The sequence below is a fragment of the Tauraco erythrolophus genome, chromosome 11 (assembly GCF_009769465.1).
Source record: "Tauraco erythrolophus isolate bTauEry1 chromosome 11, bTauEry1.pri, whole genome shotgun sequence".
In the NCBI taxonomy this organism is placed as follows: Eukaryota; Metazoa; Chordata; class Aves; order Musophagiformes; family Musophagidae; genus Tauraco; species Tauraco erythrolophus.
The window spans coordinates 3,592,668-3,607,908 of NC_141475.1; the positions used below are offsets into that span (position 1 = coordinate 3,592,668).

At 40.6% G+C, this 15,241-nt stretch overlaps 1 protein-coding gene across 2 annotated transcripts in view; it reads left to right on the forward strand.

Moving 5' to 3' along the window:
- GIGYF2 (GRB10 interacting GYF protein 2) overlaps nucleotides 1–15,241 on the forward strand; it is a 76,769-nt gene that overhangs the window by 55,887 nt on the left and 5,641 nt on the right. The window contains exons 13-26 of one of the 2 annotated variants that reach the window (XM_086618472.1): nucleotides 57–216; nucleotides 2,183–2,349; nucleotides 2,739–2,827; nucleotides 3,863–3,970; nucleotides 4,510–4,607; nucleotides 5,094–5,194; nucleotides 5,998–6,159; nucleotides 7,970–8,071; nucleotides 10,934–11,092; nucleotides 12,288–12,524; nucleotides 13,121–13,243; nucleotides 13,870–14,073; nucleotides 14,201–14,406; nucleotides 14,706–14,860. In XM_086618472.1, coding sequence (XP_086474598.1) covers nucleotides 57–216; nucleotides 2,183–2,349; nucleotides 2,739–2,827; nucleotides 3,863–3,970; nucleotides 4,510–4,607; nucleotides 5,094–5,194; nucleotides 5,998–6,159; nucleotides 7,970–8,071; nucleotides 10,934–11,092; nucleotides 12,288–12,524; nucleotides 13,121–13,243; nucleotides 13,870–14,073; nucleotides 14,201–14,406; nucleotides 14,706–14,860 — 2,071 coding nt within the window. Of the gene's footprint in view, nucleotides 1–56; nucleotides 217–2,182; nucleotides 2,350–2,738; nucleotides 2,828–3,862; nucleotides 3,971–4,509; nucleotides 4,608–5,093; nucleotides 5,195–5,997; nucleotides 6,160–7,969; nucleotides 8,072–10,933; nucleotides 11,093–12,287; nucleotides 12,525–13,120; nucleotides 13,244–13,869; nucleotides 14,083–14,200; nucleotides 14,407–14,705; nucleotides 14,861–15,241 lie in introns of both variants that reach the window. The other variant, XM_086618473.1, reaches the window with a different exon arrangement.

Below are 15,241 nucleotides of genomic sequence, written 5' to 3' on the forward strand. Positions count from 1 at the left end.
TCTGTAAGCACACAGCTAACTCTTGTATTCCTTGCTGGTTTTGATGTCTTCTGCAGCAAGCAGAGAAAATGGTGGCATACCTGCAGGACAGTGCCCTTGATGATGAAAGACTAGCAGCAAAAATTCAAGAGCACAGAGCAAAGGGTTCTTCTATGCCGTTGTTCCATGAAGCCATGCAGAAGTGGTACTACAAAGATCCACAAGGAGAAATTCAGGGTAGGTCTGTGCCCTTTACACTTCCTCTTTTGTTTTGCAGAACTGTTAAAAAGTTCTTCACAAAATTACTGCCAACAGATACTGATGCTTCTTTTTTTAGAAAAGCAGCACAGGGAATTCACCACTCCAGAATTAGGTTTTGAAAATTCTGTCCATCACTGCCCCCATCAGCTCAGCATGCCGAAATTTCAGAATTATGCTTTATCATGGCTAAGATTTGCCATCACTTCATGCTTCTGTAAATTGAGGTTAGACTAAAACGTGTTTTTCATGCCAGTAGTTACTCAGATTTCCAGATACAGTGGAAACAAAGAATGTCACCGTTCAGTAGCTTGTTGAAGAATCCATGAGAAACATTGACATCAGTTTTCTAGTCTCAGCCTGAAGACATGAGTATTCAGGGAAGGGTAACTTGTTTAGAGTCTAGAGCAAAGAGAAAGCAAAGCTTCACAAGCCAGTGCTCACGCGTAATCTCAGTTTAAATTGCACTTGCAGCCAGTGCATTTCAGTTTGTGCAATACTGACTGCTAATGCTTGCAGTTTCTGCTTCAGAAATCTCATTTATTTTGTACTGAAAGTTGGAACAGGCCTTATGTATAAATACTTTCATCACTACTTCCATAAGGTACTTTTCTTTTGGAGGTCTCAGGGTTCTGTTTTAGCAGCTGCTTAGCTGTGTCCCAGAAATGCAGTTAAGCAGTGAGTTGCTTACTTGCTGTACTTCACTAAGTAGTAGCAGCAGCTAACGTTGTTCAGCGTGAATGACTTCCTCAGCTGTGAATTCGAGATAGGATTTGTGGGGATGTTATTTGTGGGATCTGTGCCAGTCTCTCGTTTGCAAGTATTACACATCTTTAAGGTTTTCTTCTCACCTCTTTAAGTTTAAAGGATGTTAATCATAACATGTTTTTATTTGCTCATTGTGCTTCAAACTGTGTGTTAGTCACTGCTGGGTGTTCATTACTCAGTGATGGCCTCACAGGTTTTTTTCATTGGAGTAAGTACTTCCCTGAATGTGATCTCAAGAAAGAAACACTGCCACATAATTTTTTTCTTGGGATGCCTCTTGTGGTTTTTATTCTCTGGTAGGAATTACCTTCTAAAGATAGTTTTGCAGAGAAGGCAAGGATTACTGAACATTCTTGTTTTTCAGAAGATATTTTTGCAGAAATTGTATTGATGTGGTTCTTACTCTGTTAAGTAACCTTTTTTAAAATATATCTATACTGGCTTTGTGTCCATTCGGATATGTAGAAGTAGTATAGGAGTCCTGCTTTGAAGGGAGTGACTGAAATCTTTCTTTGGGAAAAAGAGGAAGTGATGTAGTTTTTTTGAGAAGGAAAGAGAGAAACTGGTTTCCTTATCTTAAAAGACGTGATCTTCCACTCAGAGGTGTATCTGCTTGTCTGCTAAGTTCCAGAAGCAAAACTTCTATAAAACATAGGAATTCCTGTGATCTGAAGGCAAGAGCTGAAACAGGCTAAGATGGTTTGATTACCTGTGCAGTATAAGTGGGGAAAGCAGCGCTTGTGCTTTTAGCGGGTGCTGCTGAGGTGCAGACTGGAAGGAAGTTGCAACTGTTGTCAGCCTGATGCTGAGCCTGAAGCAGTGAGCTTTGCTGGAAGGCAGGATGGGTATTAGCCGGACCCAAGCTCCGCACCACCGTGGCTGCTTGGCTTTCATCTCAGAGCTGACTCATCTCCCTCCAGTGCGTGGTAGAATCAGTCACTCTCTTTTAATAAGGACTGTCCGGGGGAATGTGTAGCAACTGTAAAGATGTAGATATGTGCATTGACACTCCAGCCTTCAATGTGCTGTCTGTCCAGACAAGTGGACGAGACGGACGGCAACACCTGACGCTAGGTACCGTGTTACGTTAACAAGCACCACGCTCTTTGTTTCCCAGATGTTCAATTGGGCCTTACTTCCCCTTTCCCCCCATGTGTATTGGTTGGTGTTATTTCAGGTCCTTTCAGTAATCAGGAGATGGCAGAGTGGTTCCAGGCTGGATATTTCACTATGTCGCTGTTGGTGAAGAGAGCCTGTGATGAGACTTTCCAGCCCCTGGGAGACATCATGAAAATGTGGGGCAGGGTTCCCTTCACTCCAGGTCCAGCACCGCTTCCACATCTGGTAATTATGTGACTAGCTGTTAAAATACTCAAATAGTCCTTTAACAAATAGAAATTGAATTATTTATGTATCAACTGCTCTGTCGTGGAATTGCAGGTGTTCCAAGCACCAAAGCTGAACCCTGTGTTAAATTACCTTTTTAAGAGGCGAAAAGACACTCCATTTAAAAAGCTTTGTTTTGCCATGCCTGTGACTGGAAGGCTTGGTCCTGTGTGGTGTATTTCACAGTCATGTTACAGGCTTTGTTTGTAAAGGTTGATCTTTGTCTCTATTTTTCTGTTTTCTTTGTCTTTTTTTTGTTCAGGGTGCAACTTTTACGTTGCTTGCATTTGCAATCTACTACTGTTGTTACATGTTACTAAAATAGAACACTTTTTTCCTATACATAGGGTGAGCTGGACCAGGAGCGGCTGACTAGACAACAAGAGTTGGCCCTGATCCAAATGCAGCACCTCCAGTATCAGCATCTTTTAATACAGTAAGGCTGCCAGTCCCAGAGATCTTCCAGTGGCTGTGTTTCTGCTCTGCGTTTTTAATCATCTGGGTTCATCTTCTTGTTGTTGTTTCCTTGGACAATGGGTTTGGGAGTGCTTCACCTCCAACATCAGTAGCCTACTTCCACAAACACCAGGGGATTGATAGTCTACAGGATTAGGACAGAGCATGACTACCTCAGGCATGCTTTTCAGAGTCGTCTTTTGGTGTCATGCATAGCTACTGTGGTGAGACCTGCTATATAGGTAGCTGTTATGGTCAGACTGAATCCCAGCTATCCTTGTAACACAGTTCAGATGTTTTAGAGTCAGGGGAAGGCTACCTGCCTTTTGATCTGGAGGTGTAGAAGGCAGAACTTATTTTTGATCTGCTTGCTCAGCTTTATGAAGATCAGTGGAAGGTAACTGCTGGAGGAAGCAGTTTGTCATCTGTTTTTGCCAAAGGTGTCAGTTGTTTGGATCTGGCCAGTGCTTAACAGCTTGTTTTGTAGGAGCCTGGAGAAAAGAAAGCAGTTGGATAAGACTGCTCATTCAAGGAGTCCTGAAAGCATGTGTCATGATTATGGTTTTTGAACACTGATTGTCAGCTTATGATTTGAAAAGGCAGGGGATGTACTTCATCCCCCTGTACTAGGGGATGCCTTGGCGTACTGGGGAAGAGATTGATCTGTATAGGTGGGCAGTCATCAAAGGCAGATTAATTTGAGCAATCCGTATGTAATTTATAGAAAAAGGGAAGTAGTGTTGCACAGCTTACAGGAGAAACATTGGACAGCAATAGCCAGTTGGCATAGTTGAGGATGAAGAGAAATTAGGTTCTGCTCATGTGGGCCAGTTTGTTGTAGTCTTGTATTTTGATTCTTTCCAAGGCCCTGTCCTGTGGTTTCCTTGAGTATTTAGCATGTACATTATATAAGTCAGTGGGCATTAGTCCCAGAGAATGAATCTATGCGCAGCCTCGGCATTATATAAATGAGCGAGTGAACAAATACCAGTAATTCTCTGCTTCTCTTTTGAAGACAACAGTATGCACAGGTGCTGGCGCAGCAGCAAAAGGCAGCCCTCTCGTCCCAGCAGCAGCAGCAGCTCGCCATTCTCTTGCAACAGTTCCAGGCCCTGAAGATGAGGTGAGTGGGCCCAGACTTGAACTGAATACCATTCTTCCTACACTCTGACTTGTATATAGTGATAACTATAATCTTGTCAGTGGTCTGTCCTGTTCAAATTGGCTGATGTTTTAAAGATTGCATGAATATGAAACAGTTGCAGGATGTTAAGTATTTCTTTATATATGTAGCCTTTACCTCAGAGAAGGCTTATGAAAACGGGGAGGAAAAATCTTAGTTGAAATCATGCCTTTTTGACAGATCCGTTGTAACAGAATGGCTTTGCCAGCTGAGTTCTGCAATATGAAACACTTGTTCCTCAAACTAGCCTATAAGCAGCAAATGCAAAACTGTAGTGGTAGCTGGTTCAGCCCTTGTCTTGGCAGCAGGGTTGAGATAAACAAGAACTCTGCAAGCAAGTAGTATTGTCCACGTCATGTTTTTGTTAAAATAGAGGTGTGGAAGGAAAGGAGTATGTTACAAGTTACTGAATCTCATGCATGTTCAGAGCACTCCTCTCCCTGGAAGTGGCATGTTGACTCTTCCTGTTGATATTACAGAATATCTGAACAGAACATGATGCCACCTGTTACAAGGTCTGTGTCAGTGCCGGACACTGGCTCAATATGGGAACTTCAGTCGGCCTCACAACCTACAGGTAAGATGCTTATCATGCGAGAAAAGCTCATGGATTAAGAGCCAGTGTCTTTGAGATGATTGCTCCCTTTTTGACACGAGGGGATATTATTTCTGCATCAGTATTTTTTTAACTGGTTCAGGCTACTTTGCCTTTCAGTTTAAATTCCATTTGAGAGCTGTGAAAAATATGGTAATTTTTGCTATGATTATGAGAAGCCTTGATCCAAAGGGATTGAGTGTTATAAAGGTGTTCTGCCTTGATGGGAGCAGTTTGAATAGCTGGGTCTTGTGTAGAATTTTGTTGGAAACTCAGTCTTGCTTCAGTAATGGACAAGTGTTCTTCTACAGGAAGAGAAAGTGGCCCTCTACTGGCTAAGACTAATGTATTGTCATGATTGTAGTTCATAAAATATGGTGACTGCATACACAAGATTTTCCCCTTTCAGTTGTTTTTTGTTGATGTGCTTGTTTTTGCTTGTCAATGTTTGTTTTCTTCACTATCTAGTCTGGGAAGGAAGCAGTGTCTGGGATCTCCCCATTGATACTGCAGCTCAGGGACCAGCTCTAGAACAACTTCAGCAGCTCGAGAAGGCCAAAGCTGCAAAGGTCAGAAACTGTTTTGTACTGTAAGAAGTTGGTTGGGATTGCTGTTCTGCAATGTAACCATGTTTCTTGAGCCAGTGGAAGACTATTAGCTCATCAATCTTCAGGCCACCCTGTATGATTTTGATTAGATTTTCATGGAAAGCACCATACAGAGAATGAGTTATGAAATCCTTGTGGACTGTTGTTTGGAAACTGTTGCTGTGGAGGTGCTACTGACCTCTAAAGTAGTGGTTATATCTTTTACACTTGCGATTAAAAACTCTTCACTAGCCACCTCTGTGTTAAAACGGGATCATCATCATGAGCTGTCATGCCAAACCCTGAGTAGGAGCAGGTGGTCGTTCTCTTAATCCTTGCATCTTTTCACCAGAATTGGTTTGGGGAATTGTAAGTGTCCTGTTTGTCAGGGTTGTTTCGCACTTAACTCCAGTACTAAATTTTCTTTAAAAAATTTGAACCTGTGTGATTCTGTACACTTCCTGAAACTGATTATTTTATGATGACTGCAAAGCAACTCGCTACGAGCTTCTAAAGTCAGAGGTTATTTTAAGGAGCTGACGTAGAAAGACTGACTAGAGCACTGGTCTTCGTTACAGAACAGAAACTTTTGGAAATCGTTCTAGGCTGTTTCAGGAATCTGACCCCAGTAGGCAGCCAGCTGTTAGGTAAATTTACAAATAAGGGAGAGCATCTGTCAGAGGCTTCGTCTGTTATGTTGTTACTATAATCTCAGCAGAGTTGCCCTAAGAGATGGTGTAGGAATACGTTACCTGCATCTGAGTATAGTTTTATGTGAATTGTAGCTAGAGCAAGAGAGGAGAGAAGTGGAAATGAGGGCCAAACGAGAGGAAGAGGAGAGGAAAAGGCAGGAGGAGCTTCGGAGGCAACAAGAAGAGCTACTTAGGAGGCAGCAGGAAGATGAGAGGAAACGACGGGAAGAAGAAGAACTGGCCCGCAGGAAGCAAGTGAGTTTCCTCAATGTAGTTCATCTCTAATTAATTTAATACTTTATAAAACTCACTTTAAGAATCCTGTGGGGTCTAATTAATCTTTGGTAGGTGTGTATGAAGACAGTTCTAATATTTTTCATGTGAGTATATGAAATGATTCTTCTTCTGTTCTTGATTTGAAATTTAAGAGCCCAAATTGCAGTTTGAGAAATGGGCTTCGATGGATCACTTCGAGATAGGTTCCAGTTTGTGAGCTCAGAGGCTTTATTCCATGTGGAATATTCCCCCCCACCTTCTTAGTGTCGATATTAGACTTTAGTTAGTTGCCCAGTTATTGTATGTTTAACCTCTATTCACCATATGTGCAGTCTAGTGTTTTGATAAGGGTATGTTCTGGAGTAGACTGGAGCTTGAGCAGCTGTTTCAAATGAATAACATGAAGTGATGTGACTTTTAGCTTATTTTTTCCCTTTTTTTAACTTAATTTTTTAATAAATCATTATTTGGGTTATATTGTAGAGTCCATCAGCCTTATTTTGAGTTGATATTTGGGAAAGGAAGGGACGTAGTTCAGACAAGCAGACTTGTTAAAATTAATGATGTGATCTGTGTTGCTGTAGGAGAATGAATGTAGGAGTTGTAGTATGTTCTTAATCTTACGAGAACACAAAATGGAGACGTTATTAGCTTGATGTCTCTAGCATTTATTTCTGAATTCTGTATGGAAGAAAGATTAGTTGTTCTTTAAGTGTTGTAGGAGGGAGAGACGGCGAAAGTTGAAGTTTTCACTCTGTGTGTGAAGGATAAGAGCAAGCACATTGTTGAACTTATTCACTAAGAACCTGAGTCAATAAATGCCCTGTAAAGTAGCACATGAATAATAGGTTGAAAATAATAGTTTTGTCCTTTATAATGTTTTCCATGTGCATAGGTAGGCAGTTGTAAAGTGCATTTTCTGGTTTAAGGATCAAACATTTCTGAGGAAGCCTCTAGAATCTTTAGTTTTATTTGCAAGTTAGTCATAGACCTCAATTCAACAGTCTGAGTTTGGTCACTGAAGATCTATTTGAATAGACTGTTGTGATAGGTAGTTAGCTTTCATGGTGTCGTCAAGAATCAAGTCTACAAATAAACAGCTCCTTGCTTTAATATATCTGCTTTGTGTACAGCAAGTCATTATGGTATACAGTGGAGAAGCATCCTTCAACACTTGAGTTCAAGCTTTACTATAGCACTAAAGCAATAATTACCCAAAAATTTAACTTTTGAGTTAAGTTGCTTTAGATCTGATTTAATAACAACTAATTCTTCAGCTGATCACCTGATAACTCAATGTGTTTCATCCATGGTGGCTTCAAATAGACTCGGTTTGTTTCTTTTCAGACTAACAGTTTTGTTACTGTGTATAACTTCTCTAGACATGTCCATTAAATTCCAGAGTTTTTTGTCCACTTTGGATTTGTGCAGTGAACAATCTGACTCTCCCTTTCTGAGATGTCATGGAAAAAAATTGTTTACAAGGAGGAAGCAGAATGGGGTTGAAAAGCAGTAACAGCAAGTATCTTAGTTCGTTACCAATGGAATAATTGCCACAATGCTTAATTCTGAGCAGTAATGTCTTGAAAAGGTAACAAAGAGTTTTAAGCACTTCTCTGGGAAGAGAAAATAATACTGTATTCTGTATTTAAAAAACAAACAACTGGTCTAATATTTGAATCTGACTTCTGTACTGGAAGGCATTGTAGAATTAGGGATGAACTGATTTATTAGCATGGATTTATGCAGAGGAGATGATGCTTAACAAATTTGATTAACTTCTTTTGAGGAGATGACAGTGAGAGCTGAGAGGGGTGAAGCAGTAGACTTAATCTGCCTGGACTTCAGGAAGGCTTTTGATGTAATACTGCATAAAAGACTAGTATATAAGGTTAGTAAATATGCTGTTGATGGTGAATTCTAAATAAAAAAAATAACTAATAGAAATTCAATTCTTTAGGATGAAATGTCATACCAAATGTTGAATCCAGTTCTGTTTGTAGTTTTCATTAATTACTTGCACTGTAGAATTGCAAACAGTAATGCCCAGCTTGTGTAGCTTCTGTATTTGTTTTTGTTTCTGATCTGATATCTTCTATTTTGTAATGATTGATTTACTTTCAGGAACAAAATTTGAGGTTTAATAATTAGCTAATAATTGTTTTCTCTGAATTATGTCTTTAGTGATCCCTTTCGAGTACCTGGTTCAAAGATGAGATCCACAAAACTAAAAGATTTGTAAACCCTAGTAACATAGACAAGCAGAATTGCAGATGTTACTAACTGCAAAAAACTCTATAATATTTTATTTAAGAATCCAGTCTACTGAAACGAGGCTTGCTACTTAAGGATTTTCTGCAATATTACAGATATTTTAAAAGACCTGAAATAAGCTGTCTGTACGGCAAGATATGTGTGCTTGAAAAAAATTGTTAGAGAAGATGCTAAAGAATATTGGGATTCTCTTCAAGTGGGAAGCCATGAATACAGGAACAGTAGGAGCCAGAGCCAAAGGAATGAGTCTGTTTCCCATAGAAGTCGTTGGCAGAAAGCTGGAGAGCTTTGAATGTTTTTGGTCACATGCTCAAACAAAAACATTGAATAATAAGAAGATACAGCAGTAAACGTTAAGACAACCTTTTCTACAGCTGTGAAGAGTAGGAAAAACGAATTACATCAGCCATGTGATTCCCAGCTTTTCATAATCTTGCAGGTTTTTTCCTCATGTTGGTTCTTTTGTTCTCTAGGAGAGAGAAGTCTTTTTTTTTTTTTTTTTAAATTGCTGTCATTCAACAGTCTCTCTCTTCTCCTGGCATGCCTGAGCAAGAAAGAGATCCCTGTAACTTTATTAATGACAATTTTAGCCTCATTTCCCAAAGGGAAAGCAGGGCAGAGATGTCAAGGAACTGCTGTCACCTAGGAGGACTTGGTGACTTTGTTCATCTCTCTCAGGTACTACGTGTCATGTCAGTGACTAGTGCCGAGCACCTGCCTGGTGGCATCCTGAGCTGAGATCCTGGTGTGTGGTCTCCGGTTAAACCAAACAGACTGGCACACCTCCAGCTGCCTCAGTAGACTTGTCAGCAAAAGAAACAACAAGCAGAAAATTTTCAGCACTTGTACTGGGAACACTTGATTACTGTGACTTGACTGCATGTGTCCAATTAATTCACTGGCAGGCCCAAGTAACAAAATGGTCTAGGTGGTGTGTGTTGTGCTTGAAGCTGTTGTGAATATGACAAATCTGGGACTTGATTAACAAGAAAACGATTCACAGGCTGCTGGTTTATATCCAGCTAGTGGAAGAAACACACTCGTAGCACTTACATTTAGCACTAAACCACTTAAGTGATATACAGGAATACGAAGAATTACTTCTTGACTTGCAGCCAGCAGCTCTTCAGGGCCATAGGATTGCTTATAAAAGATTTCTGTCTACTGGACAGTTATATTGTCAACACCAGAAGTTAGCCGTTCTCAGAGAAACCTGGTCCAGTTGTTCAGTGAACTAAATTGCAGTTTATCTTGCTGTATGTATGAAGGTTTGGTAGCAGGTTTAGTAAAAGGGTCTTAGATTTCATAATTAACTTCCTTGATTTACCAGAGTTTAAAATTTATATCCGTGCTGCACAACTAGTCTCCCTTCATCCTGTGACTAATGTATTGCTTATAAAAACCTCGTAAGAATATGATTGCACAGTACTGATTTTTCAAAAGGAAAACATATTTACGAAAGCTTAAAAAAAAGCTCTTGTCCAAAAAGTAGTATCTTTGGGTTGAGCTGGTAGGACAAGTCAAAGTGGAGAGAAGAATAGGAGGGATGAAAAGCAGAGTGGCCTTAACACGGCCGCTGGACTTCAGAGATCAGCAAAGGCAGCAAAAAGCAAGACTGTTTTATGCAAGGGAAGGTCAGAACCAGGGGAAAAGTTGCACAGATGCCCTCCTGTTTTTAACAATATGCAGGAGGCTGGTGGTGCCCTATGCCTCCAAAAAGCAAGGAGCAGAATGGAAAAGTTTCCGTTTATATTGCTCTTCAGAGCAGTCGGAAAGGATGCGTGCTGATGTTTATTTTTGAGTTAATAATTTTGCTACTTGGAAAGCAAAACAATTTATTGGAAGCTATTTAAATAATTTAGGGATAGCCCAAAATCAAAGCTCTCAAGAGACTTTTTGTCACCCGTGATATTTAAATAGCATAGGAATAGCCCAGTCAAAGCCCTTTGAAATTCCACATCTCTGGGACTTAGTGTCCTTAAGTGCACTGAGCTGCTTAAGCTTATTTCTAGTCTCTGGAGATGTGGTTTGAGTTTTGTAGTGCAGTTGAGTTTAGAATCTCCTATAAGTAGGAAAAGCTTCCATCTTGTAGCTGACACCCAAAAAAAAAGGAATTGTTGATACCCGCACATTAAAATATATATATGTTTAAGTGCAGCTAGTACATACTGGAAAGAGGAGTCTCACCCTCTGTTTTCATTCTCAACACCATTCTTTTTAAAACCAAAGATAGGCAATGATTTCATGTGTTTCATTTGTATTAAAATAATTGATTTATGTATGAGATGCACATTGCATCAAAAAACTCGTTAACATGTGAGTCTGTTGTTTCATATAGTTGTTTTAGTAGCACTTAGCTTGGAGCTAAGGAGCTTTTCTTGAGGCCGTTTATCTGGCCAGACCATGTTGTAGTCTGTGTTCTGATGCAGTTCATCAATAAAATGGCATTTATAGATTGACATTTTGTTCCCAAATCCAGGAGGAAGCCCTGAGGCGACAACGAGAGCAGGAAATTGCACTAAGGCGGCAGCGGGAGGAAGAGGAGCGGCAACAGCAGGAGGAAGCACTTAGAAGATTGGAAGAGAGAAGAAGAGAAGAGGAGGAAAGACGGCAGCGAGAGGAGTTAATTCGTAAACAGGTGAAAAATGGCAAAAGGGACCTATTACATTTAATTATGAAGGCTGCCAGAGCAAACAAGCTTTGAAACTTGCATCTGTGCCTGAGAGACCGTCTAGTTTTGGTGGAGGAAGGCAAAGCTTGTGGACAGTATCAAGTGCATGAAAAATAGGTTCTTTACCTGTATATTGATTTCAGACTAGATAATCAGAATCAAATCTACCCTTTGGAAAAGAGTTTTGTGTTGAATGAGTGTTTGCTTTCATGTTTGAGCCTTAAGAATGCCTTTGCAACATGCTATTTCTGCTCTTTTCTTCAAAAGAAAGGCAGAGCACAGTACCAGAATAATAATTCGGTTTGAATTGTCACTCTCTAAACATTTACTATAGAATTACCTTCAGCATCACCCAAGACGCTCAGTTTAGCCAGTCTTTCTGTGCTATGTCAAGAGTTATACCCACTAGCAAAGTCTCAGCTTTTTTATTCCCTTTTCTTGCCTTACTACTAACAGGTTTTTGTCCCTTGGGGTCAGCTATAGAAGTCCATATTGAGGAACTTCCTGCCTGCTAATTGATACTGTCACAAGTCCTAAATCAAACTAATCTTGAAACACAATTGGGTTCGCATTAACTTCCAGATCCATTTCAGAATTGGCAGTTACTGTTTAAAAATTCTTTTTCAGAGCCTTCCTTTGTAAGGCATTCATCACTGTTTGTCCCACCACACAGTCGTCATCTTTTTTTAGCAGAAGCATCTTTTCCTTTGCAACTCTAGTGTTCAGTGACAACAGTAAACATCACCATCTTTGTCATCTGTTTTCTTTTTCCACATCAGCACCTCTTCTCCCTTTGTTCCTGTCAAGTTTTATTCCAATGAAAGTATAGCAGTGCTTGACCGTAAGTAGTATAAGCAGGTAGAAGCTCAGACTTGAAAGATGCATAACTCCTAGAAGGAAAGTGATGTCAAAATAGCTAGTCTGAACTAGGGAGATGTCATTCTCTTCCAAGTCCCTTGGTGGTGCAGTGGGGTAACTTAGAATTTGAGGAGATACAGACTATATTATCAGGCTTTCTTGTCTGAGAAATGCAAAGCTGGATGAACAACCTAAACAGCATAGATTACAGACAAAGTTCTGTCAGGATCTCAGTATCCTAGAGCAGTAGTAGTTTAGATTTTTAAGTCTGCTTAGACTTTACTCTTCCTTATATCCTGGGAAGGAAGAGGAGGCTGCCAAGTGGGCACGTGAAGAGGAGGAAGCTCAACGGCGACTTGAAGAAAGTCGGCTACGCATGGAAGAAGAGGCAGCCAGACAGCGGCTCGAAGAAGAAGAGCGAAAGCGCAAGGAGCTGGAACTCCAGCGCCAGAAAGAAATCATGAGGCAGAGGCAGCAACAGCAGGAGGCTTTACGGCGGCTGCAACAACAGCAGCAACAGCAGCAACTTGCACAAATGAAGGTAACGTGTTTCTACAGTTTAGCTTCAGTTCAGTGTACTAAGTAAAACCACAGCTGGATTCAGGGTTGTCTTGACTAGCTTGGATGGAGCAGGGAGGGATGAACTATCTGGAGAGGGAAGAGGGTAAACAGCTGACTTGGAAAGTGATGGGAGAAATGAGAGGAAGGTAAGTTGCAAGACACAAAAGAAAAAGGTTCAATCGATAGAGAGGTACTGGAAAAGAATTTGCGCATGAGTACAGATGTTTATTCTGAGCAAGGGCCAGTGCAGAGTTTTGAAAGCTTGGCATTTCTAAAGTGTTTGAAATCAGATTGATTGCAGTTTTTCATGCAGTTATGTGTTACCTGAGACACACTGCATCTTTGACTCTGTTATGCATCAGAGGGAAATTCAAAGAAACATATAGTTTATACTTTGAGTGTACTTTTTGATACTTAATTATACTATTTTACACTTGCCAGTGTTTTGTTAAAGTTTAAAGGTGGCCTTCTTTTCCCCTGTGCTGTGGGCTTATACTGATTTTTCATTATTATGCTTCAGCAGTATTCTCTAAAATGTTTTGTAATTCCTAATGATGTGGGGTTTTTCTGGCCCAGCTCCCTTCATCTTCAACATGGGGTCAGCAATCAAATTCAGGAGCTTGCCAATCCCAGACCACACTGTCATTGGCAGAAATCCAAAAGTTGGAAGAAGAACGAGAACGGCAGCTTCGAGAAGAGGTAAATACACCAACACAGTGTAACTTGTTAGAGCGGGCTCAACTATGTGACTGCTTAACTGTCAATTAAGTGATTAGAAAGAATAGTGAGGATGAGGAAGGTTTTCCTGAAGTAGCATAACTCAGGTAAAATCTAATCTTTCAGGCATAGGTTCAATAAGTACTTGCTTGAAGGTTTTTATAGCTGTTTAATATAAAGATCTGAGAGGAGGGGAAACTGAACCCTTTTAACCTCAGGAGTGTAAAACGTTCACGAAAAAATATAAAATTATTTCACATCTATACTGTAGTTTGTTTGCAGATACGCGAAAGTCCAGGGCGTTTTAAGGAGTGGGGGGCAAGTGGTGGCAGAAGAGAGAAGGTATTTGTCCAAGACCCCGAACGCTTAGCTGGCTGCAATCATGATTAGCCAAAGTTATTCTGTCCTATGCTCATGAGTAGTTTGTATATACTAGTTCCTTAGTGTCTCCCTTTTTGGAGGAGGTGTAATTGCTCAAGAAATGATAGATTAGCCTGACTCCTCCAGAAAAGAGTGAAATCAGTTTAAAACCAGTTTCCCAACTAGACTTCTGAATAGTAATGATCTTGTGAAAATACGGACAAGGACTTTTGTCTTGCATACAACAGCAAAGGCGTCAGCAGCGTGAACTCATGAAGGCCCTCCAGCAACAGCAGCAGCAACAGCAGCAAAAATTGTCAGGCTGGGGCAATGTCACCAAACCAACGGGCACCACCAAGTCCCTGCTGGAGATACAGCAGGAAGAGGCAAGGCAGATGCAGAAACAGCAGCAACAGCAGCACCAGCAGCCGAACAGAGTCAGAAATACTACAGTACGTACGGTATTTATCTAATTGGTGTGTGGAGGGACACAGTACGTGACAGTTCTCCGTATCTGTTCATTCCTCTTCTGCCAGGACTGGTGCTAATAACCAGGATCTCTTTGTTATGTTTCAACAGCACTCTAACCTGCACACCAGCATTGGGAATTCAGTGTGGGGCTCCCTAAACACTAATCCCAGCAACCAGTGGGCATCTGACCTAGTCAGTAGCATCTGGAGTAATGCTGATACCAAAAACTCAAACATGGGTTTCTGGGATGATGCAGTGAAGGAAGTGGGACCTCGTAACTCGACCAATAAAAACAAAAGCAATGCCAGCCTCAGGTAGGAATTGGGGAAGGAGCTTTTCCAAAGAAAGGCTACCACTCCTGAGATGATCACTTAGTTATAACATCGTCATGTGTTTTCCTTTTTTTTTCTGTGTCACTCAGGATCTGTTTTGACAACAAAAATAGCTACTAGGTGACCATTCACAGTTTATTTTGTCATCTACTTGGAAAATTAGTTGGTTCTTAAAAAGTGTTTGCATCTTGTAAACTCTTGAGTCTTGTAACGCTATACTGTATGCTATACTCTTAAGTCTGGTAATTTAGAATTTATTATCTGTGTTTTCTTTATCTCAGTAAATCTGTAGGTATTACAGGTAGACAAAACAAGAAGGTAGAAGAAGAGGAGAAGCTGTTGAAATTGTTCCAGGGGGTTAACAAAGCCCAGGATGGATTCACTCAGTGGTGTGAACAGATGCTTCATGCACTCAACACAGCCAACAACTTAGATGGTAAGAGGTGGGGAGGAATGTGAATGATCCACTGTGAGAAACAATATCCTGTTTGTTTCCTGACCAGATAGTTCTGAAGGAAAGTGGTGACATCAAAGTAATTTGTAATGCAGTCAGCAAAATGGCATCACCTTCTGCATAGTTTTTGTTGGGCTAACTATAGCATATCAGTGGGGACTGGAAACAGTTTTGAAGTCCTGCCACCAAGAGCTCTGCTGAGGATTTTTGGTCATCATGGAAGCATTATCAGGCAGATGAATGAGGATCCAGATCACTTTTAAGTGCAGGCCAAATTATCATATGCCCCTTGTAAAACATTTTTGGGTATGAAACCAGTTGACTTTTACAGATTCTGCTGGAGAGCACATAGAGGAACTCCCA